Below are 25,297 nucleotides of genomic sequence, written 5' to 3'. Positions count from 1 at the left end.
ACGGACAATTACATCAATTGTCTACGTCTCAACGAGTATTTTGCTTCATATACCTTGACTTCATCGGACAATTACATCAATTGTCTAAGTCACATCAGGTCACTTTGATTCACTTACTCAGACTTTATCATGTCCAAGCGACCAACTGACATCAACTGTCACGCTTTGACTTGACCGGGGCAATTAGTCACATAAATCTGTCCACTTAATTAAATGAATACTAAGTATTCATTTAATTAAGTGGACAGATTTATGTGACTACACTAATTTAAAAAACCAGTCCCCTCCTAAAGGTTAAAGTTATAGGTTAGGATATATCCCTCGATAACGACCCACCCTATTCCTTGTGGGGACAAAACCGGGTGGGCGGTTTGAAAAAATAAATTATTCGAACCATTTAACTTAAAAAAAAAAAGAAAAAAAGAGAAAAGAAAATAGAAGAGCAGATCTCTTGGCGCTATTTCTAAAGAAAGCATAAAGATCCCAAAAAACCCTCGCGTCAAGGAAGCGAGGTGATTGAATTAGAAATGGACATGCCGCGTATGTAAAGGTAAACGAATAACAGCGACCCGTGAGCGCCTAGTGCCTTCAATAATTTCCTCCAGTACAGGTTAGATTAGAATTTGGCAGGCCAGATTTTTGTACAAACATTCCGCTATTTTACAGCCGGAATTCTCCATTGTTTTGGAGCTTTCCAACCGTTCTAACAACTGCGCCTGCTGTCGAGACCTCGCCAACGCAATGTTTCAACCCTTCTGGTTCGATTTCTTAACTTTATTTTTACTTCAAATTTAGCAGAATATGTTCGAATGCAACGTGGATGGCTCGGATGAGTCGCGTTTGTATATTTTTCAGGCATTTTTTTGGTTCTTTGCTTAAGGATTGTAAATTTGGCTCCAACGACTTCGTTAGGGTTAATTACCTGCTTTTTAAAGGTTTTTGTTGTTTTGTGTATTGGAAAAACACATAATTCTGCAGATTTTAAGAGTCTTAGGTGACTGGACCACGAGAGTTAGTATACTATGGGAGCGGTATAGACTTGAGTAGCTTGAGGGGTTGTTGGAAGAACAGGTTTCACTTCAAATTATAGTTACAACGCTCGTGGGACTTGTGGGGCTTTTTTGGAAGAGCAAATTACACTCTAGTTTTAACTTAAGGCCGGAAAGAGACTAGTAATTCAGTTGTAGAGGATCAGGGAAGAATTGGAAGAACGATTTACACGTGTAGTTTTAATTTCAGGCCTTAAAGAGACTAGTAATTTAGTTGTAGAGGATCATGGAAGAATTGGAAGAACAATGAATGCTCCAGGCTGTATAGGCACTTATATTTTTTAGTAGTATACTAATTGCTCTCCAGGTCAATAAAAGAACTAGTAGCTCAGTTTTAGAGCATCTTGGAGGGCTTGGAAGATCAGTCTATGCTCTCTTCTGTTATGGCATGCAGCTTAATTTTAGAACACCCTGGACTTGGAGGAATTGAAAGAACAATGTATACTCCAGGCTACAGGGCATGTCGGAGGGATTAGAGGTACAATCTACACTCGGGGCTTTATAGGCACCGGTATCTTAATGGCAGAGTAATCTGCTCTCCTGGGGGTAAAGGAAATAACAGCTTAGTTGTAGAGAGCAACATCGGAGCAATTGAAACAACAATCTACACGCTGTGCTGTAGAACACCTAGTGGAATTAGAAGAACAATCTATATTCTGGGCAACAAACGTACCTGTATCTTAGTGGAAGAGCAATCTACACACCAGGACAGCAAAAAATGAGTAGATTAGTTGTCGATCACTCCAGAAATCTACATTCTGGGCCGTAAAAGGAAAAATAGCTTAGTGGAAGAGCATCCTAGCAGCAAACGGGGCGTTCTATGTTTTGGTCCTAGCTGTTAGACTGAAATTAATGCTGCCTTTTTTTTTCAACTTGTACATTTTATCTTTTAAGATGTTGCAGGGATCATGCTACTTGTCTCAAATTAAATTTCTTGCGTCACTGCTAAAGTTTGGTTTAAACTGCATGATTAGGGTTTTGTACCCTTTCATGTTGTTATTGCCGCCCTTCAAAGTGCTTGATTTTATAAATAAATATTGAAGGGGTCACTGTTTGAAGAATTATTTTTTAGTTTTACTAGGTATCTTAGAGTAACCCAATTTTTGTGTATTTTGTAGTAATCTGACCTCAAATATAGTTAAACTTTTGCTTGTTCAATGATATGTGGACATAATTTTCGCATGCTGATTTGTGTTCATTGTTTGGAAATATATTTTTTCCATTTGTCACAATCTGATCAAATTGCAGTATAATTGATGTAGACACACCTCTGCTCCTGCAGACTTTAACACCATAGCTAGTTCCCCTGATATCTGCAACTCATATTTGCAGATTGAAAACTAATTCTTACAGAATAGAACAAAGGTATCATTACTCAGAATTAAAGAAATTACATGCAATCTAATAGCTACCCGATAACTTAGTATTTAATTAGGAAAAGATCTATAGAAAATATGTTTACAATCAAACATACAGCTCTGAATATTAAGAATTGAAAACCAGCACCCAATTTCCAGCCAAGGTTGTTTCTATAAGAAAGGAAAATATGTACCAGTCGGCAAAATTCCCTTGGTTCTCTTGATATAGCAGGTAACAAGCTGCTCCCTTGGTTTCTTTGTAGATTTTTTTTTATAGCTGATTGATACAAGTGATGAAGTTGACGTTTTGCATGACTCTTTTACTTTCCATGGTTAGAAGAAATGTTTCATTCCTTTGTGTTGTATCTCATAAGTATTCTCTCTACCATGATGGATTACATTCCGGTCATATTGGTAGGGTTTACCTAATAGCAAATGATATGCATCCATTGACACCATGTCAATGACACTTCATCCACATAAGGGCCAATTTTGGAAGCAACAAGGCACTATTTTTTAGTATAGTATAATCTTTTGTCAACCAAAAGATCTTGTAAGGTTTAGACTTTTGAATGCGAGCAAGCTACAATTTGCTCACCATTTTTATACTCACTAGATTTTTCGTAGATCCATCATCAATGATCACTTGGCACATGTTGTTTCTACCTTGCATTTTGTTTTGAAGGTGCTCTTCCTCCTCCAATCACCTTTAGGGGTTTTGTTGTCCCCAAAATATCAAGGTTTTTCCTAGCATTAGCGTTTTTCTTGTCTCTATTTCAACTTGTTGTGTCAAGGGTTCTTCTTCTTTTGGGCCACTATCACTTTTGGGGTATAAAACATCTCAAGGGATTCCAATCTTTAGAAGATTGTTGTCTTTGCCCCTTACCTTTTAAGCCTCCCCTTTTTGGAAAGTTTGGCTTCACATTACCTAATAATTCTTCTTCTTTGGTAGGTTTGGAGAAAATTTCTCTTCTCGTGCTCTGGTTGCCATCACCCTTTTTACGTACCATTTTACTTTTTTTGGTTTGGTTTCTCATTTGATTTTTAAGAATATATATATGCTTTGCCCACATTAGGCACGTTCACCAAGGAAGCTAATTTTGAAGTTGAAACTCAAGACCATTGACATATCGAGTTGTAGGTTGCCTTTACCTTTCGTAGATAGGCCCTAGGGAAAGGCTAGATTAAATTTGGACGAGTCTAAAGAGGAATAAAAGAACTTGAGAAATGCTGCTAGGTTAGCAGGCCCTAGGGAAAGGCTTGTTGAAGTTATGATGTGGCAAGGCTCCAAAGTATAAAAGTTGATATATCAAACATTAAAGGCGAACACAAGCCACATTTAATTCTTGCTTGGGTTTAGGAGTTGGAGGAGTATTTCAAGATGGAAGACATTGATGAGGATAATCCTAAAAGAGTGAAGTTTTCAACCTTTAAATTGAAGTTGCATGCAGCTCGATGGTGGGAGAATGGGCAACTTTTGATAAGAAGACAAGTAAAGGAAAAAATTAGCCCATGGCCTAAGATGTTGAAACATCTGAGAGTTTGATTCTTGCCAAGTTTGATTACCAACATAAGTAATTTTATTTTTCTTAGAACTTAAAACAAAGAGATCAGCCAATGTAGGCATATGCAAGGCCAAGCTACAATCCAATATGCCAATGGCTTTAAGTTTCAACTTAAGGATGTGTTCGTCTTTGTGAAGGTGCATGTTATGGTTGAAGCATAGCTCCAAGACTCGCCAGGACTCTCTGAGTCCTGGCGAGTCTCTAGCCAAGTGGCCCTAGCCGAGTCTCAGGGGTTCGGGACTCTCCAAGAACTCCCTCTAGGCGAGACTCACTAGAAACTAGTTTTTTGTCGAGTCATGCCGGTTTTTTGCCGAGTCCCGAGTTGAGTCAGCCGTGCCGAGTCCGAGTCTCGTTTCTATGGGTTGAAGCATATGAATATATTTTAAATATAGAAGAGAAATTGAATTGAAAAAATAAAGATGCGAGTAAAAGGGGTGAAGGCAACTAGAATAGTGGAAGAGGAAACTTCTTCAAACCTGCCAAAGGAGAAGAACCAAAGGGTAATGTAAAGATGCACTTTCAAGGAATGGGAGGCTTTAGTCTTAGGGGACAAGGATGACCATATTTTTGGAGATAGAGATTGGATGCCCTTAAATTTTTTTATTTGTAATAAAGCCCATAAGGCTATAGATTGTTCTCAAAATTCCAAAAGGTGTTGGTGGCCCAAGAAGGAGAACACTTGACAAAAGGAGTTGAAATAGAGATGGGAGAGAATTTGATGCTAATAAGAAATGGAAACCTTGAAGTTAATTGGAGGAGGGAGAGTGTCTTTTGAATGAAATGCAAGTGCAAAGTCAAAGTGTGCTAGGTGATCATTGATGGTGGATCTACCTACAATTTGGTGAGTACAAAAATGGAGAGTAAATTGTAGTTTGCTTGCACTCCAAAATCTAACCATTGGTTGAAGAAGGATCAAAGTGTACCTGTAGATAAATCTTGTCTTGTTGCTTTCAAAATTGGTCCTTATGTGGATGGGTGTGTTGTGATGTGGTGCCGATGGAGGCATGTCATTTGCTATTAGGTAGACCTTGGCAATATGATTGGAATGTAATGCATCATGGTAGAGAATACTTTGAGGTACAAGATGAAGGAATGGAGTATCTCTTGAACCATGGAAATTAGAAGAAACATCCAAAATGTCAGCCTTGTCACTTGTATCAATGAACTATAAAAAGTTTTGTAAAGAAACCTAGGGAGCAGCTTGTTACCTGCTACGCCCACCCAAGAGAAATAAGAGAATTTTAGTGATTGCTAGGTATTTCCCTGTCTAATAGAAACCTAGTTTTGGTTGGATATTGGCTGCTATTTTTGAGTCTTAATATTCAAAACTTCACATTCTATTATAGACATATTTTCTCTTCATCTTTTTCTGATTCAATTCTGAGTTATCCAATGGTTATGAGGCTGTATCGAATCTTCTTTGTTTTGAAAAAAAAAGATTCTGAATAATGATCTTTTGTTCTAGTTTTCAATCTGAAAATATGAGTTGCAGGATCAGAGGACCCAGATAATGGTGTTAAAATCTGCAGAAACAGAGGTTCATATCCATTAATAATTTTCATTGACAAAGCAAACAGACTGGATTAAATTGCCTCAAATTCAATAAGGTTGACTCAGGTCCTATAAGACCTAGAGGTTTATGCAAAAGAACATCAGTATATCAAAATTTATATTCACTAAAACCATCCTTCAACTTAAGACTGAACACATGAATCATGTAGGCCATGGTGGGCTGGTATTTTGTTTGCCATTTATAGAATTTAGAAAATCTATTAACACACTATTTTTTCCCCTTTTCCTAAAATTTAAGCTGAAATTTTAGGTGTTTCAAGTGCATTCTTATGTCTATCCCATATGTCATATTGTTTTGTCGTCTAATATTTTTTCTGTTCACAGCAAAAGCTCAAGTATTTTGATTTCTTATATGTATGAATTAATAGATTCAGTCATTGCCTTACATTTTCTAGGTCATCTTGACGCTGATAGGTGTAACTCTAGTGGCAACGGGGGGGCAACCGGCTGATGTTGTGACCATGAAAGAAAAACTATTTAGAGCCAAAATCATTTTTTAAATATAAAAGCATCAAAATTTTAAAATACATATTAATGCCTACAAATGAAACTATTAAAAAGTAACATGGTACATAGTATTTACTACACTTTTCAAAGTAAAAACAAAACAAAAAAATTACTGAAATTATGAATAGTGGTTTTTTCAAAAATTAAATTAAAAGTTACATACAAAAGTAAAACAAGCGTGTTACCAAAGATTAACTTTTTAAATAAAAAATAAAGCAAAGAATGTAGGTAAAATAGAATAATTCTTCAATAAAAAGTAAATTTATGTGTCCATGTATGTATGTAGTAAATAAATAGCTTGAGATTAATATCGGCATTTTTTAGATAGATATACTAGTTTATTTATCTTTTATAGCTGTTTCTTGAATTGCAATTGAATTTTATGTCCTTGCATGCTCATTTTGATTTGTGTTTATTGAAAGTGTTTTTTGCAAGCAACAGTTTTCATTCTTTTTTTGAAGTTTAAATTTCTGGTAGGTTAGGAGGGACTTTGTTTTGGTTATGGAATGATACCGTTGGACAAAATTGTTATACAATTCTGTACAAACTATTGGAAGCTATTCTCAGAATCATCTTATTCCTTTTTGCAGCCTGATTTTAATATATTCAGGCTTTCCATTGACTTTATACTAAAGTGTATAGTTTGTTTTTGAACTAGTAATCATAAATTTCTGTTTTGAAACATGGATGTTGTTCACTGTATAGTTTGGATACATGATCTGCTTTGGCAATTCTATTTTTTCATTATTAAAGAGAATCAACATCTATTGTAAATTCGTGTTAATGTTGTGGAAAGATGGAAAGATTTCTCTATCATTGAATGATCTGAACTATATTAAGTGGCATTGTGTTTCAAACATGATTCTGTTGTAATTTTAGAAAGAAGGGAATGAAAAGCTATTTGTGAATAGATATTGTGGGAGACTTGGAATTGGTTATTGACATGAACATATGTTGAAATTCCTAAACCATATGCGAAATGATTTCAAGCGATTTTTCAACAGTTTGTATCTCCCAATAATTGTAGGTAGCCGAATTATACAACTAGAAATTCTGGGTAATAAATAGTGAAAATATGCGGAAATGCCACATGTATGCAATATCTATAAACACATCAGACTTAAGAGAAGTGCAGTCTGATCAGGTTGCTTGTTTGACTTGTGGGAAAAATTTACAGAGTCCGGGGCCAACTCAACTTTCAACTCATACACCAAATCATAGAATTCTCACCAAACATGAACTTGTATGACAAAGTATTTTGCTTCAAATGCCTTCTACAACACTGACCAAAAAAAGAGCTCGTTCAGACTAGTGAAAAACCAAAGAAAGCAATATTATCAAATGCACAGAAACTGCACTATTGTACCGGATACAACTTGCTTAATTTCACTAGGGGCAACATCTGTACCTTTGTGCCAAATAGAAACACCCACATTAAAAATGATAATACAACTAATTAACATCAAAATACATCATTATATTGTCTATGTGCATCCAAGATATATCTTGACTTTTAGTAATTATGTCATTGCTATGGTAATGAATTGTTGTACCAACTCTCAAGAATAATGCTTGTTAGCTGAACTAATGTGCCTCAAGGTGTGGCAATAAATTATGATTATGCTATTTGTGTTTTAGCAGAGTTGGATGGAAACAAATTGCTATTTGATATAGGTATGGAGTTAGATATGGATAAAGCGGAATTTCAAGATCCCCTGATAGAGAACACTTATAAAAATATATGTATATTCAATTATTTATACTTCTAAAGGCATATAACATAAGAATAATATTTATTGTTATCACATCAAGGTATAACTACATTGGCAGCTTGGGGGTTGTAATGGTGTGGGTGTGCTCACAAAAACCTCTTTGCTGCTGACATATCGAAATTTGAATATACATTGGGTGGCTAACAAAACTTATAAGTCAAAGCTTAAAAAAAATGATATCATAAATAGCTAATTATTCTTTGAAAATTATATTGTTAATAATTTATATATAATTATAGTACTCTGTAAGGTATTAAAATTTTACACGGCATAATAAAAAAGATATAATTCAAATATTTAAGTACTCTATATTTTTTTTTAAATGCTATAACTAGCATCGATATTCTAACTACATCTATCTAAAACATGCCAAGGCCTATATATAGAGTTTGACAAGTAGGTTAGATAGGCACGTCAAGATTGATATCTCTCAGGTGTCTTTTAGATAGATATATTTAAGATATTTATGCTAGCATATGATATTAATAATGTTACATGAAATTTTGGAACATTTTTGCCTCTGTGGTTTTGTTTGGAACAATTTGATGTTGATTTTATAAAGGATATATAGAATTGTAAGAAGGGTTACAATGTTGTTTTGACTCATGATTGAAACTATCCTCTTTCAGTAAGGAGTGGGCCATTGTATAAATCTGGAACATGAGACTGCACCCACATGATTATCTTACGAAGATATGCATATTTGCTACACTGTTAATCTTAATCTTGTGACAAGGATGGATTGGGATCTTTGTGAATCTGTTCATTGCAGGCAGTTATCAGATACTTCTCTTCCCCCTCCTAGATATATGTATCCTGTATCTGATACATATCTGGATTAGATAGTGACCTGAACAATGTTCAGACAGTATCCACATAGTGGTACAGGCTTGGAATGTTTGATGTATTGGATATGGTCTGTATAAGTTACTCTTTATATCCATGGAAAATTATAGAGCAGCCAAAAAAGTGGAAGTAAAACAGATGCCTATTACAAAGAGGAGAAAGCTTGAAAGCAACACTGTTTTTGATACCTACTATGCATCTGGATTTCATAGTTAGGTTTTTGTTTCTGCTTTGTGCTGCAGCACATTTTTGGTCACATTTCAAATGTGTTTAGGGCTGATTAATGACTAGAAATTATGTTTATTTATATTAAGTATTTCATGGAAACTTATGTAGTATCATATATGAATATGACAAATTGTCAAAACCTCTATATTGTTACTGCTGGGATATATAAAAACATTTATTTGTTTTTGAGTGACTGTTTCCTGTGTGCGAGTCTTCTGAATATGACATTGATAGAAACACACATATATTTGTTTCTGAGTAACTTTGTGGCATGCTACTGTGTGTGAATCTTATGGAATCAACACATATATACTTTATACACCAAAAAGTATAGAACATCAGTCCTTGTTTATATATATAAACCAAGGAAACAATAATCGTTTGGGGAATTAATCGGCAAAACAAAAGTACAAGATTTTTTCAAAAAATCGGGAAAAAATCGGGAAAAAATCGGATATACAAAAAAACGTAAAAAATTGCAGAAAAACAATCAAAAACTACTTTTTTTATATATTTTAGGGTATTTCCATAGCATAGAGATATTGTAGGCAAATAAAATAGACACTTGAAAACATGAATTGCAGGAAATAGATTTTTGTTGTTTATATTCATATCACTGATTACGTTCCACAAAATATACTACACCATAAATAATATCTAGATGGTGATAGATGTCAAAATGTCAATTACAATATAGTTTGTGACTTTGAATAAAGTCAACCTGTAAACTAAGTACAAAATTCCAAAATCTCAAATGTAGGCAATGACATGCTAGAGAGCAGGAGGCCCTGATGATGAAGCTCCTGGGTAAGAGCCTGTCCTAATTCCTTCAACCCATTCAGGACGAAAGTTGGCTTGCCTCATGATATCAAAATCTTCAGACACAAGCGGACGATCAGCAACAACATAATCATCATCAACATCATCATCATCATCATCATCATCATCAGCAGCAATCAACTCGCACTCTGGATATATCTCATCGAGGTCAATTGGCAAGCATTCCTCAATAGTTCCTGATTTTGCCCATGTAGAAATTAGTGTTTCCCTTACAAATGAAAAACCAATGAATAGTGAATAAAAGTCAAAAAACTGCAACTATATATTAATATTCTCACCTTGAGCTTTCCTTATCTTCAAGCGGAGGTTGTGATGAACAAATACCAAGTCATTTAGTCGTTGTTGTGATAGGCGGTTGCGTTTCTTAGAATGTATGTGTTCAAACACACTCCAATTACGCTCACAAGCTGATGAGCTACATGGTTGGCTCAAAATACGCACCGCCATCCACCTTAAATTTGGTATTTCATCTCCAAAAGAAGCCCACCATGCAGCTGAAAAACACATTATATGGAGATGATATTGTAAGACTAAGAGTATGTTATAATCTTAACAAACTTAATGGTTGGCAAAATAAAGAGATTGTCAAAAGTTTATAGAGTCTACCTGGTTGAATTGTCTTTCTGCTTTGTATAGCAGCCCTAGAAGAGAGAAAGCCCTTAGCATGCTTGTACATTTCCAGCTCTATCGTAGCCGCATCAAATTTTTCCAAGTCAGGAAACATTTTTTCCATGCACTTGAAGAAGCCTTGTTTGATCTCAGCATCAATTTCCAGGAAGTCAGTCTTATAGAATAACAGAGGATTGAGAAAATATCCTGCAGCATGGAGAGGAGTGTGCATTTGTCCATCCCATCTCCTATCAATTATGTCCCACAACGGCATATACTTATCTCTGTTATTTTCCATCTTACTCCTTATCACCTCCTTGGCCCTATCCATAGCCTCATACACATATCCCATGGGGGGTTTATCTCCATCCACTAGTCTCAAGACTTTTACTAAAGGCTCTGAAAATTCTACAATTTGTTCAATAGATTCCCAAAATGTGGTAGAATACATATACTCTGCCACTGCTATGCCATTTGCTTGACTTGTGAAACCAGACTCCATCCACTCAGCTGAAACAAACATTCGCCTCAAATTACCTTTTTGTTCACATAATGTTTGTAATGCAAGGAAATATGTTGCAAATCTTGTCACTCCTGGTCGAACTAGCTCCTTGCCTCCTGTGAAAGAGCGCATTATAGCCAAAACCCTTGTGTGATTATAAACAAATTTGGTAACCTTGTGAGTTTTCTGAAATGCAACCTTAACCCATTCAATTTTGCCAATGTCCTCTAGGGTTAGATCAAGGCAATGTGCTGCACATGGTGTAAAAAACATGGAAGGATATTTATCTGTCAGAAGTCTCCCTGCAGCAACACAAGCAGCAGCATTGTCTGTGATAAATTGAACCACATTTTGTGGCCCTACATCCGTAACTACCACGTCATACATCTCAAACAATGCATTTGTGGATTTCATCATATTAGATGCATCCACAGATTTCAAAAAAACAGTGCCAATCTCACAAGAGACAAGGAAGTTAATGAGAGTTCGGTTCCTTCTATCTGTCCAACCATCTGACATGATGCTGCAACCGGTTCTAGCCCACTGCAATCGATGTTGTTTAACAACATCTTGAACATCCTCTACTGCATCTTTCAGCATACCAACCCTCAATGATTCACAAGATGGGGCTTGAAACCCAGGACCTACAGCTGCAATAGCATCTACCATGGGTTGCCAATATGGATTTCTGGAAGCATGGAATGCTGTGTGAGAGGAGTACCAATAATTAGCAATTGCCTTCTTTGCTTGTTCAGTGACAGTTTTCCTCCATCCTGTACTCTCCAAAGTGGTTTGTGATCCTGGTGTGGTACGAGGTTGGAAGAAAGCATTAGTGTTTCCTCCACCTGTGTTTGGTCCACGTGCTATAGAATTATGTGTCGACCCAGATTCCCTGAAACTCCCATCTTCACCATCCTCACCCAAATCATGCATCCTAGGATTTGTAGAAGAAGAACCTAGTTCAACCCCAATTCTTGCCTTTTTGGCCTTATTCTCAGCAATCCCTTCAAGAGATTGCTTTGCCTGATACGAGACATCTGCAGGGCATTTTTTGCATATCTCGGTGTTATTTCCTCGTTCTTTTGACAAATGCCATTTGAAACGATAAATTCCACCACCGATCTCATCTTGACACCAATTGCACTTGACCTTCGTGCTACCAGGAATTGCTGTGCAATGTGTCCATGCAAAGTCTTTTTGGCGTGGCATGGTGATCAAGAATTAGTTCTGCAAAAACATTACACTCAGTTTTTAAATTTTTTGAAGCAGTATGCAAAAGACATTTTAATTCCAAGACCAGTGATACAAATAGGATCTAGTGAAGTTACAGACCATCATCATTGTAATGCTTTTCCTTATCATCTCAAATTAAAATAACAAATCTTGCAATCATATGGTGCTTGATGTCACTTGCTCCCTTGCTTGTTGGGAGACTGGCCCTTACCAAACTGGCCTTGCATTTGTCACTGTTTTGGCTGGCGATGTCATTGTATATGTGATTGCTCTCTTTATTGAAGATTGAGTCATGTAGAGTGAAGAGTGATGTGTTTGTTATAATTAAAAAAATTCCTGTCATGCTACTTAATGAATGAAATCAGTTGGCTAGAATTAAAAGGCAGCAATCAATAAAAATTGCTTCTATAAATGTAAAGTGAAATGCCAATTGGAAACCAAAAAGAAATTGGAGGTAACTTAAGCCATAATTAAAATGGTGAGAGATTTTGAAGGTCTAACATGCAGGAATCCTGCAGGTGAATGCTTTGCAAGGATTGTATTGGGGTCTCAACAGACTTTGGAAGCGCCTGGATAAGATATTGGGCAGCCTCTTAAAATGGAATATGTACATCTGTGGTAGAGGAAGGTCTTAGGACTTGAAGTAAATTTTTACCAAAAGAGATTCCATGAGTATTCAAATTCAGTTTGATAGTTGATATTCTTCTGTGTTCCCTTGTTTATTAGAATATTGATTGAGTAGGATGCAATATTTTGTCTGAGGGAATATTAAAAAATAAGTAGTTTTCAATCCAGGATTCACTGTCACCAAAGGACTAGCGTGAGTTGGAGAGGTTGGTGATACTATCTTGGAGATATTATGTTACCCTCAGCAAGATAATATTGGAACATGATTGAACATTCTAGAACCATGAAATATTGCCCCATATTCAGGTCATGCTTGGTACCATCGAGAATGCTAAAAAATCTGTTGTGCAGTATCAAACAGTTAACTCAATGAAGTCCCAAAACTGTAACTCAACTAAAGGGTCCCCAATTAACTGAGGCCAATATTCTCAGCATCTTGTGATTTTTGAATAAATGAATGTAGGATCAACTTATCTTTTTGGGGTTCCTTGAGTACTTGATTCAGAAACTTAAAATTTGTATTTCATTTTATAGTTTTTCTGAGTTAAACTGTGGATGCATATATTTGCTTATGTGCACCTATGCCTTTGTTTGTAGATTTGTCTAGTCATATTTGTAATTTCAATTTCTATATGTTTACTTCCTTGTTGTATTTATCTTTTTCCTTTATCTTCTCTCATCCACAACAGTTGCTTTTTTCTTATTTTTTACTCTTTGTGGTCTCCTGGTTTCTGCATCACCTCCCTTTCCCTCTACTTAGTTTGCGGGGGTCTGTAATTTACTATTGTTCATTCTCTTCTTGTGCTCGTTCTCAAAATCTTGATGATGGATAATGGAGTTTAATCTGAAATGTTTTTCTGATAAGAAAAATAATTACAGTTTAACCCAGAACAACTATCTACAATATCACAGAATGTATGTTGACCGTAAATACCTGGAAGTGTTGCAACACCAGCGAGGTGAAGAATGGCGGTGGGGAGAGGTAGCCCAGTTCGGTGAAGGAGCCGGAAAGAACTGGAGCGAACTAGCGTAGCAACACCAGCGAGGAGTTATCGCACTCTCAGCGTGCAAACCGTAAACCGCACTCTCAGCCTGCAAGTTATCGGGCGAGATATGGAAAACCCGAAGCGCGAAACTGTTATAAAGAAAAAAAGCAGACGGTTTTCGCGCGGTTTAGGGTTATTTTTTACGTGGCATTTTATTGGCGATTTTCGACGATTTTCGGCGCAATTTTTGCGCGATTTAATCGGTAAAAAATCGTTAAAAAATCGTTGAAAAAAGTCAACGATTTTTTTGCGCGATTTTGGGGTATTCATCGGCATTCCATCCGATCCGCGATTAATCGGGAAAAAACGCGTTTTTTTCCCGACTGTGGTTTCTATGATATAAACTATTGTTTGTATTTTTATTTTATAACAATTTTTTTGTTTGTTTAGTTTTTTTAGCTTTATATGTATTTTGTTTGCAACAAAATTACTCCTTTTTAATGTTTTATTTGTTTGACATAATTTGAATGGTTTCTTATAGTCCTAAACCAGATACAGACAGCTTGGTCCCGTAACAGGACATAGTGTATATGGCCCAGATGGGAGCTTATATTTAGACAAGTAGATAGCTGTGCCACATCATATTCAAATCCATATCTGATATGCACCTGTGTGTATCTGGGCAGGTTGGGGGGGATGAAGTGGTTATATTTAAATCAATGGTATTTAAATGTTTTACACTTGTAGTATTTTTTCATATGTTGTATACCAGCTGTATTGTATCTGGGGTTTTCTAAAAGATTGCTCTATCTATGTTCAATGTCCTACTCACATCTATGCCCATATCTGTACCCATGTAACATAGATATCAGGGGATTGAATAAGATGGCTGTATTGTATAACTATAAATATACCTTTTTACCCTGGTGCTTAATTTGCTTTGATTACTTGAAGGCTCTTGATGCATAGGAGGATGTCTATCTCATGAAGTTAAAGGTGTTTAAAGACAAGGCCATCCAGACTTGCCAATGTCAAGTCACCAATCATGATGTGATTGTCACTAGTCACATGCATGATTCTCTATGGTTTTTCTAGGAATATGTCTAATATTGCGTTCAAGTTCATTTTTGTTTTATCTAGTCATCTTTGCAGTTCTAAGTCTTAATTTGGCTTCTCTTCATTTTTATTAAACACAAATAAATTCTATCATAATGCTTTTGTAGTGTAAGAAGCATTTTTACTGTCAGATCCGGAATTCTTTTTGTCCCCCTTAAGCAACCTGAACTTTCATTTTTCTTTATCTTTAGGTTTTGACTATGTTTGTGTTTGTGATTTTCAGGGGAGCACAACACCCAACAGAACCAACTTTTCCAAACATCTCAGCTCAGTCATGGTATCAACCTTCTGTGTTATCTTCGTTGACAGAAACGTGTTACCCTCCATTACCAAATAATTTAATTCCAGCTGGGCCCAATTCATTCCAGAGAGCAGGTGATTGCACAAATACATGTCCTGCACCCCGACCTCAATCTCCATTTTATTCTGATCTATCTCCAGAAACAAGAGGACTCGTATTTTCTCTTCTGGCAGAAAAAAGGTGAGCTAAAAAAGCTAATTAAACATATTGAAGGGAATCATGAATGTACCACAGTGTTGTGGTCTGTGATAAGTTGGTCATGGCTGCTGCGTATTTTCGGTTTTCATTTTATTATTGTTTACTTTATAGTTAATACATAACAAATCTATCCATAATTGGCCTGGAATGTGTGTGATCTGGAATTTGCAAATAGCCTAAACTCTAAACAAGTCCAAACATTTTCTTTGTTTTCTCAGTTGTTTTATTGTTGTAAATTTGTAATGTTTAAAAATTAAGATGACGTCCTCTGCATGGCAGATCAGCACCACCATAAAGTAACTAGGGGCAGTGGGACTCTTCATTCCCTTTTAGAGTTATGCTTGTGATTTGGGCTGTCACTAAGAACATAGCGTGAGGAAAGGCATGGTGGTGCTGAAAGTGAATAGGATTAGAAATGCCGTGCAGAATGAAGGTGGTACGACTTGGAATCCCTATGAAAATTATCAACAAATATAGCTGCAGTGTATAGTCTAATTAAATTTTGTGGCCTTTTATATGTTATAATATCTCACTCCTTAGGAGTCAAAGCTCCCAACCTCAATACACTTTTACCTTAGTGAACCTTTGTTTTGAAATGCTTAGTTTCTCAACCATTGTCTCCTTCTGTTTAAATAAATTTTCTTACCTAATGACTATGCTATATATCAGCTAGTTGGAGGATTAACTGGGGTCTTTGCAAAATCTCTGGTGGAAACTATCTATAGGTAGATTCGGGATTCCCTTTTCCTAAGAGAAGACCATGCAACAATAAGAGTATTACAGGAAAACTAAAAAAGCTTAAAGAACCTAGCGTTCAAAGGCAAGAGCTAAAAAAATAATTTTAGATTTCTATTTTATTTGAGACTGGGAACCAAATTCTGTTTTACATCTAAGTTACCAGTTTTTGTACGGATCCTGGTTTGGGTTTGTGGATCCAGCTTGGTATTGTCTCACCACTGGATATAGAGTAGTTTAGTGTAAAAAAGTGTCCTTCAGACAAGTAAACTTCCATTAGATAATAATATTTCTCCTTTGATGCATTGAATAATGTGTTTGTAACATGATCTGCAAAGTGGATTGAGCATTGCAATTTCAAAAAGATCCAATTTGAATGGGTTTTCTTATTTTGATTCAATTATTTTCCAAGGTTTGCTGGTTTTTATTGTTGAAGAGGAAGTTGATCCAGATCATATGGTCCATTATTCATCTGTTGAAGAAAATAAGCTTTCCCTTTTTCCTTTTTTGATACAAGTGAAATTAGTTGTTGATTATAAACGATTGCATGTAGCAAAAATTTATATTAAAGAGGGAATCTGCACTTTACAGGGGAGGAACCCAAAAAGATGGTCGAAACAGAGTTACATATGAGTAATGATATTGTAATTAAGAAGCTACAATTATCTTTCAATGCTTTCTTTTCAGCGTATAAAGTCAATTAACATCGCCAACAACAGCATAAAAACAGCAATAAACAGAAGAGCATCCAAAAACAATATTAGGTGTAGTGATGAGCTAGCATGTTGTAGGCTGTATTGCCTCTCATCTGATTTATTGATTGGCAAAGGTTTCCATATGGTGGGTATCCCAACTGGATTACTTTGTATGAATTTTGAGTGGAATCGGCACTAAATTGCATTGCTTCTTACTGGCATTAAATAGGAATGACCAGTTGCCTTTTGAAGCTTCACTTCCTTGCTTAGATTTTTTGCTGTGTTACATCAGCAAGGCACTTTTTGGCCTTTAGAGATAAACTGTTCGATTGCTTTGCTTCTGTTTTTGAAGATAAAGATAATTTTGTCTTAACAAGTTTATGCAATCCAATTTGATGCTTGAGACAATTTTGATGGGTAACCTGGTTTTCATTCTGTTACTGGATGTGAGAGAGGAGTAACAGACACTTTTGAAATGGTGCCATACCAACTCTCATTTCGTCACCTTCTGAATTAGCCTTTGGATGGTACCATTGATGTTTGCAAGGGATATTTCATTGAGGAGTCAAAGCAGGCCAAGGAGATATTTAAGGGATTGGATTTGGAAATATGGAGGGCTGGACATTAACCAGTGCAGGAGGGCTGATCATATTGGTGCAAGGAAGAGAAGTAGGGGAAAAAAACTCAACAGGGTTGGTGATAGGACACCTCCATTTCTGTCCCCTATCTTCTATGGAAAAACTAGTCACAGGTTTTACCCAAACTCAAACAATATCATTTAGGGGCATGCAAGGGGTGTGCCTTAGGGAAAAACACAAAAGGGTCTTTCCAAAGTAGTTCTAGTAAAACAAATGATGTATTAGAATTAGTTTACTTAGATTTATGTGGACCTGTTGTGACCATTTCACACATCGCCCCATTAAAATGGGGACCCCCTCTTTTTTGCTTTTGTTTTGCCTGTTCTTCTCTCTGCTTTTAGGGTTTTGAGTAAGTGAGTGAGTCGTCTGGACTAGGGTTAAGCCTTAGGAGTTTCCTTTTGATATTTTCAAGCCGAATTCCAGTCAAATTTTGAAAGATTATTAAGCCTCCTCACGGAGATCGCAATTTAGAAATAAGGATGAGCCTGCTAGGAAGTTAGGAATGTCTCGGGATGGGTCCAGTCAGGATTTTGAGGGCAAATTCAAGTTAGGTCTAAGTGTTAGCATTTTAATGATTAAATTATACATTTTGTCTGGGCAAACTTTAACCAAATTTTTGGAAGCAAGGTAACCAATTCCTGGCCTTGAAGACGACCTAACCCTGCATGATGGAGTGCTCTGAAGACCTAAATTTTTGATATTTTGGCTTATAAGGGCAAAATCGCTCCTGTCCCTCTCTCAGGGACCAGGGCGAAAATGATATTTGGTGCATCTTGGTTATTGACTTGTTTTAATTGTTTTGTGCAGGGCCGCCAAGGGATGCAATTGGACGTAAATTGAAGATTTTGAAGATTTTGAAGACTCGAAAATGACAAGTTTTTGAAGTTTAAGACCAAATCGCTCCTGTCCTTCACTGAAGGACCAAGGCGAAATGGCTCACTTAGATCGTTTTGGGCCTCATTTGATCGAACTGAAGCATCAAGGACGCAATGAAGGATGAAATGAGCATAAAGGAGTATCCAGACTTAGTCGTTGGCAATGAAAGGTTGAACTCTTGGCTTAGCAAGACAAAATCGCTCCTGTCCCTCACCCAGGGACCAGAGCGATTTTCTTCAAACACACTTTCCTGGACATTTTTTGGATTTGGGCTCTTGTTCATAGCTTGCAAAATGATGGTATCTTCCCCAGCAAAGGAAATTCGAGATGAAAATTGTAAAGATTTGACCTTGAGGACAAAAGGCGCTCCTGTCCCTCACTGATGGACCGGAGCTTGATTTTCAAATTTGCACTGTCCTTGCAGGATCAAGACAATTTTATGATTGGAAGAGATCAAGGAGGGCATGTTTTGTCCATTGAATATAATTTGAGAGGTCGACAAGCAAGGAAATATACCAAGTTGCAAAAGGGCGCTCCTATCCCTTGCTGAAGGTCCAAAGCGATTTTCTAAAAGGTGCAATTTTCTTACAAGGACGAAGCAAGTTTTGTGATTGAAACGAATGAAAGAAGGCATTTTTAGCCCGTTGAAGATAGTTCGGAAGCCTAACAAAGGACAGATAAGCTTGGATTTACAAAGGGCGCTCCTGTCCCTCACTGAAGGACCGGAGCTTGAATTCTGAATTTGCATTATCCTCGCAAGATTTAAGTGATTTCGCGATTTGAAGAGGACAAGGAAAGTATGTTTTGCTCGTTGAATATAACTTGAATAGACCACAATGAAGAAAATCAACCTAAGTAACTAAAGCGCTCCTGTCCCTCTCCAAGGGACCAGAGCGATTTTTAAAGGAAGCTCCTGTCCCTCACCCAGGGACCAGAGCGATTTTCTTAAGAGACAAGTTTTGGCAAAGGAAAAGCAAGTTTTACGTTTGAGATGAGTAAAGGAAGGCATAATCGCTCCATTGAAGATAATTTTGAAAGATTGCAAAACACAAGTGGAGCCTATAATGGCTAAGGCGCTCCTGTCCCTCACCCAGGGACCAAGGCGAAAAATGCATTATCAAGTCTTCCCTTCCAAATGTGGTCGAATCCAGGCCAAGGCACATGACGGCGATGATATTTGGAATACTTCAAAGAAGAACGAAGTTGCAAAAAACCACAAAACTTGATGAAATTGGCTTAAGGCGCTCCTGTCCCTCACCAAGGGACCAGAGCGAAATCTTCAAATTTGCCTGATTGCCTAACATTTTGGAGTGCTACTTTTGTTTGCAAGACTCAAGATGGAATAAGGAACAATGTTTTACGCCTTGAAGATAATTGGATATTGATATGATTAAGGATTTGTGCCATGGACTAAAGATCGCTCCTGTCCTTCACTGGGGGACCAGGGCGATTTCTATAGAATCAATCATTCCTTTCCATAACCACGTCAAGGCGAGATTATGCAAAGTGAGAAATGTCTTTAGGAAGATAGTGAACAAGGAATTAATCTCAAGAATCGACAATTTTAAGCTCAAAAGCAAAAAATCGCTCGTGTCCTTCACTGAAGGACCAGGGCAAATATCCTTGGAAGAGCTCATTTTGTCTTGGAGAAACGAGTTAGGCGTGCATAGAACAAACAAGGAAGGTCATTGATTGCCTTGCAAAATGAATTGACGATTGGAAAAGACAAGGAGCAAGGACAAAAGGTGGGATTGCTCCTGTCCCTCACCAAGGACTAGGGCGAAAATGTTTTAAGATACACTCCTTCCAAAGATGGAATAAATCAAACTCAAGATTCCAAGCGAAAAGGCCATTTTGGACGTCCAAGATAAAACTTTGAACATGAAAAGCAAGAAATGCAAGGCCAAAGATAAAAGGGCGCTCCTGTCCCTCTCCCAGGGACCAGAGCGATGTTATTCATGTCCACTATATTCCCATGCTTGAGCACGTACTTGGAAAAACTCATATTAAATGCCAAATTCGCTAAAAAGCTTAAAATATTTTAATTAAATTGGCATTTAATAAGTTCGCATGGGCATTTAATAATTAATTTAAGCCTTTAAAAAATCGAAGTTTTTAATTGCAAAGGCATTTAAATTAATTATTATTAAATTAAATAAAAAGAGAGTGCTTGGGGTATTATTTTAATTTTTTTTGCAAAGTCGGCCTCTTCTCTTATTTAATTTTTATTTATTTTTGCCTATTTTCTAAGTCGGCCTATGGGCAATTGCAATAGTGAGTGCCTATATAAGGGAGGTATTTTGAAGCATTTTAAATCCATCATTCAATCATTTATTTAAGTGCGAATTTTGATCCAAGAAGAGGAGTGAAATCTCATCCAAGAAGGAGTGCGAATTTTGATCCAAGAAGGAGTGCGAATTTTGATCCAAGAAGGAGTGCGAACTTTGTTGGAGGTTAGAGGTGGAGCGAGTTTTCCTCAAGGCGTTGAAGACCCAAAGGGTGGTGAAGTTGATGAAGGAGGCGCATTTGCTAGAAGACTTCGATCCACATTTTGCCTAGCGAACTTGCTTCATTTTGCATTATTTCTTAGATTTAGTTCTCAAGTGGAGGTATGGCGAGACTTCCTTGGTTAATGTTCAAATTTTGAAATTTTGAATTTCCAATTGCGTAATTATATTTAGGAAATGATAATTCAAAGATTTATCATGAAGTTTCCTAAATTTAAAACTTAAATCCAGTCTATATTTCTACGTTCCAAGGTATATTGCTTATTATGAAATGTTGTGTAGGTATCAAGATGGCGACCCCGAAGACAAGAGCATCCACTAGTCGTCCAGCTCTCATGAAGGAAGATCAAAGGAATGAAGAATTGGAGACCAAGATCGTGTCAAAATGGAGCAACATTGGAGATACCAACTTGGGAAACTTCAGTGTGAAGAAGTTTCGAGAGGTCCCTTATATTGGAAAGCCATCACCTGTTGCAAGGAGAATAATTGAAAGTGGCATTATCAAGGCGGCCGGCTTCCCTCCAGCAATGCAGTGCCATGAGCTGATGATCGAGTGTGCCTGCCATTACGACCCACAGTCAAGATCGATCGTGTCCAAGGAAGGAAACACTTTGGCTTATCTTTCAGAGGAGGCTATCAGTGAAGCTCTTCATCTACCAGGACATAAAGATATGATTTACAAAAGCTTGGAAGGAGCTAGATCCATGTACGAAGATGATCCAGACACTTGCTTGAGCATCATCAACAAGAATTGGCTACTCAAAAGTCGTCCTCGCCTGAGCAAGATTCCCAACACACCACATAGGATCGACTTCCAGGAGGAGTACAGAGATTTGATAACCTTACTCAATCGAGTTATAGGGGCTTCTCAAGCCTTCTATTTTGAGAAGTGGATATTCTATTTCATCCAAGTAATAGTTCAAGGAAAAGGAACAATTCATTGGGCTAGAATTATTAGCCATTGCTTGGACGTGCAGTTGAGAAAACTGAAGGCTACTAAATCCTTCCACATGAGCTCGTACATCATGTATGCCTTGATCAGGAGTTTTGAATATGCAGGACTACCTCACAGAGGAGTGATTGGAAGAGGACCTGGGGAAGTCAGAGTTTGTGAATCTTATGTTCATTTGCATCATCCACCTGGAAGTAATTACAAGTTAGTCAATGATACCTTCACGATGAACATCACCAGGACATTGCAAGGTGGGATTCACAATCGGATATCTCAAGATGCACAAGAGCTTGTAAAGAGGTATGGTGCTTGGTTTATCCAATTCCAGAAGTTTACATATATTAGAGTTCATGGGTGTTCTTCACCTCCATATATGTTGCCAAGATATCCGACAGACAGAATAGTGTTACTTGAGGTGACTAGGCAGTTGGCAGCTTATGCGAAGGCATTCAGACATAGGCAAGGAAATGGAATTCCTGTACCTATCATACTAGGAAATTCAGTAGAGGTATGTCCTAATGCTCCAGCTTTAGATGATGCAGAAAGAGAGTTGGCCTTATATTCATTTTCATTCTTTTCATTGAGGGAGAATTTTGATCCTTATGGGTATATAGAAGAGACAGTTGGTAGAAAATACAAGCATGAATGTCAGGTAGAGGACTTTTGGATGAATCTCTCAGATGATTTAGAAGTGAAAAGAAAGATGCATTCCAGATTGCCTTTGGATTTCATCAGGAAATGCAAAGTTTACAGAGTGGCCGATCAAGCTTAGGACAGTGGCAGGCACCTCCAGTCATCCTATGATAGAGAGGACAAGGCAGTAAAGATAGATTGGAATGAACCTGAGGTTGTGGACTTAAAAGCTTTGATGGCCCCAGTTTTGTCCTGTACTCGCAGATGGGTTGATGTGCAACATCAAAAGTTAAGAGAGCAGAATATATCAATGACTTTTACTTTGGAGGAAAGGTCGGCAGAAGGAGGAACAAGCGCAAGTGAAGGTCATACTCATCCTAGAAGCACAAGCGAAGGCAATCCTCACCCCAGAAGCGTAAGTGAAGGCAATCCTCATCCTAGAGGTGCGAAGAGGAAGGAAAGACCTGAGAAAAGAGAATCTTCCAAAAAGAAGCAAGAGGCCAATCGAGATCGCTCATCCGGCACATCTTCTCGACAAGAGAAAAGGACACTTGAAGTGGAGGAATCTATGGAATCAATGGTTCAGAATGATAAACATGAAGAAGGACAGGCATCTCAATGTTCATCAAGTCAATCTCCCCAGGTCAATGAGCTACATGAAGACAAGAATGATGATGAAGCGACATCTCCTCTCCGGAAAGAAGAGCCATTACCTAAAGAAATACAAGTTAGAGAGACAAGGTCCGCCATTCCAGATTGGTTGAAGGAGAGACTAACAAGGGTGATTGTGATCGAAGACGAAGATAATGTGATTGATTTAGATAGCCTTGTTGGAAATTCTCAGGGAGTAACAGAAAAGAAGAAGGCCACCAAAATGTCCAAGATGATCAGAGATGAGACAGGGTCCAGGAAGTTGCAAATAGCTACACCAGTAGTGGACAAGTACGAAGGGGAAATCCTTGCAGAAGAATATGATGTAGAAACCGTTGAGCTTGGTCCACTCACCACCGAGCAGGCAATGGATGAGGCAACTGATTCATTTGAAGCACTTAAAGATAAACTTAAGGAAAAAATGGAAAAGAATAGAAAACTTGAGAGAGAGGTCGGTGCTTGGAGAGGCTACTTTAGCCACCTCAGTCAGCCTTTGGGACGTCAGGATCCAGCAGTATCTCCTGTGCAAGCACTTCCCCTAGAATCAGTTGGTGAGGCAGAGAGAGTTAAGAGCTTGGTCCAACTTATGAGCTCTTGGATTGACAAATCCCATACAGTTGCCGTTGAGTTTGCAACAAGAATGATGCAGACCATCCATCGAGCTATCCAGGTCCTTGAGATCATCCATAACCTAATGATAACAGTGGCTGCCTTTGCTCATACTAAAGATGTTATCATTCTTGTTCTTCAAGTAATCAGGCAAACGCCAAGGAAGATCTTAGCACAAGAAAAGGTAATGGATGGAGGAGCTCATAATTTACTCCAGTGGTCAACCTTACTCCAGATGAAGGAAGTACTTTTCGAGGACACCAGCACCAAATGCAATCAAGTTGAGGAGGTCATCCACCCAATCCAGGACAAGGTGTTTGGGGTTTTATGTACTATTCTTGGCAGAAGAATCGAAGTTGAGACAGATGTGGATCTTCAAGAGTTGGAAGAAAGGGTCAAGGTCATCTTTTGCAAAGATGAGAATGTTATTACAGATGAGCAAAGAGATCAAATGTTTGCTACTATGCTCCTGATTGAGAAAATCAAGGAACTCGAACCTGAATGGGACGCAGCTCTTCTCAAGGCCTTTGATCAGATTATTCACTTGGAGGAACGAATGAGGAATCTTCCCGAGATTCTTATTGCTGAGATTGAAGGAATTGTGTCCAGATTCATTGCATATGCTAAAAAGGAGCATTGGAAAGGGAATAAGATTCTAGAAGAGAGGTTGTTATAGATGACATGGCACCTTAATTATCATTGGTCTATGTTTCCTAGATTTTTGTGCCAAATTAAATATTTGGCTATGCATTTAATATTGTTCAGTAAAAGGGGAACTTTTGTAATAAAACCCTAATTAGGGTTTAGGTGTCAGAATCTCAGCCGTTGATCTTCTTTTGATCTGGGCCGTTCATTGTAATTGAGGATGCTATATATACCCTCACTCATTTTCATTTTGTCATTAGAATAGTTAGCAATAAGAAATAGTTAGAAGATTAGAGCTTTTGGAGAGAAAAAAGTTATTTTGTAGCAAGATTGAGTTTTGAAGAAAGAATTTCAAGCAATTGTTGTCTATTTTAGCTTTGGGATCAATAAAATATTGAAGTTATGGTGTTTTATTGCAATTCTTGTGGCTATCTTCATGGTTGTTTGTTTTCTTGAATCATTCTCAGTCGAAGTAGTATTTAAGTTTGAAGGACTAAGTGTTGGGCTTGATCTTTGGTGAGATTCACATTCCAAACCACTAGCTTCTTACTGATTGTAGGAACGCCTTGTGTGGTCAACTGGAGAGACTTGAATTACTTAAACCTTCAATCGTCATTGAGCTTTGGATATGTGCCTTTGTGGTAGTGTTTATGATCCTTGATGAATTGAAAAATCATTTGTTACCTTAGAAGATCGCATCAATTTCAGTTGGGTTGTTATTTCATGGCAATATTGAAATTGGTAGAATCTTACCAAGTCTAGCCTACATTGGGTCATTCTTAGGATTAGATTAGAATTTATCCCTTGCAAACCCTACCTTTTGATTTTTTTGGAGAACTTATTAGTTTAGGGAAATCTTGTTCCTACAGCTCGGAAGACGTAAGGCCCCTTGATGAAACAACATTCACAACGACCACTGGTGCTTATCCACACGTAGAGACCCTACATAAAAGAACATTGGAGTCACCCTGATTGATCCTTTTTTGCGACATCTTCAGCAATCAGAGGCTTTATTCAAGAGAGGATAAGGTACCCTTGGGTATTTTA

At 37.4% G+C, this 25,297-nt stretch overlaps 2 protein-coding genes across 4 annotated transcripts in view; one reads left to right on the top strand and one right to left on the bottom strand.

Moving 5' to 3' along the window:
- The first annotated feature begins 446 nt into the window (after positions 1-446).
- Positions 447-25,297, top strand: part of LOC131062800 (vacuolar protein-sorting-associated protein 37 homolog 1) — a 112,960-nt gene continuing 88,109 nt past the window's right edge. Inside the window, exons 1-2 of one of the 3 annotated variants that reach the window (XM_059210966.1) lie at positions 447-758; positions 15,034-15,291. In XM_059210966.1, coding sequence (XP_059066949.1) covers positions 742-758; positions 15,034-15,291 — 275 coding nt within the window. In that variant the 5' untranslated portion in view covers positions 447-741. The remainder of the gene's footprint in view (positions 759-15,033; positions 15,292-25,297) is intronic. The other 2 variants (XM_057996540.2, XM_057996541.2) reach the window with 2 other exon arrangements.
- On the bottom strand, positions 9,353-12,175 carry LOC131065122 (uncharacterized). The gene is made up of 3 exons (XM_059210965.1): positions 10,344-12,175; positions 10,016-10,231; positions 9,353-9,913 (listed from the first exon to the last, which is right to left on the bottom strand). The coding sequence occupies exons 1-3, from the start codon at positions 12,055-12,057 to the stop codon at positions 9,669-9,671; spliced, it is 2,175 nt and encodes a 724-aa protein (XP_059066948.1). The 5' UTR covers positions 12,058-12,175; the 3' UTR covers positions 9,353-9,668.

This window comes from Cryptomeria japonica, chromosome 9, assembly GCF_030272615.1.
Source record: "Cryptomeria japonica chromosome 9, Sugi_1.0, whole genome shotgun sequence".
Taxonomy (NCBI): Eukaryota; Viridiplantae; Streptophyta; class Pinopsida; order Cupressales; family Cupressaceae; genus Cryptomeria; species Cryptomeria japonica.
This window is presented reverse-complemented; position numbering and strand designations above follow the sequence as displayed.

Excerpts from the sequence above, each read along its gene's own strand:
- LOC131065122 (XM_059210965.1), bottom strand. The coding sequence starts at position 12,057 with ATGCCACGCCAAAAAGACTTTGCATGGACACATTGCACAGCAATTCCT. Across the intron at positions 10,232-10,343 it reads CAGAAAGACAATTCAACCAG|CTGCATGGTGGGCTTCTTTT; the intron begins GTAGACTCTATA and ends TGTGTTTTTCAG. Across the intron at positions 9,914-10,015 it reads GAAGATAAGGAAAGCTCAAG|GAACTATTGAGGAATGCTTG; the intron begins GTGAGAATATTA and ends GGGCAAAATCAG.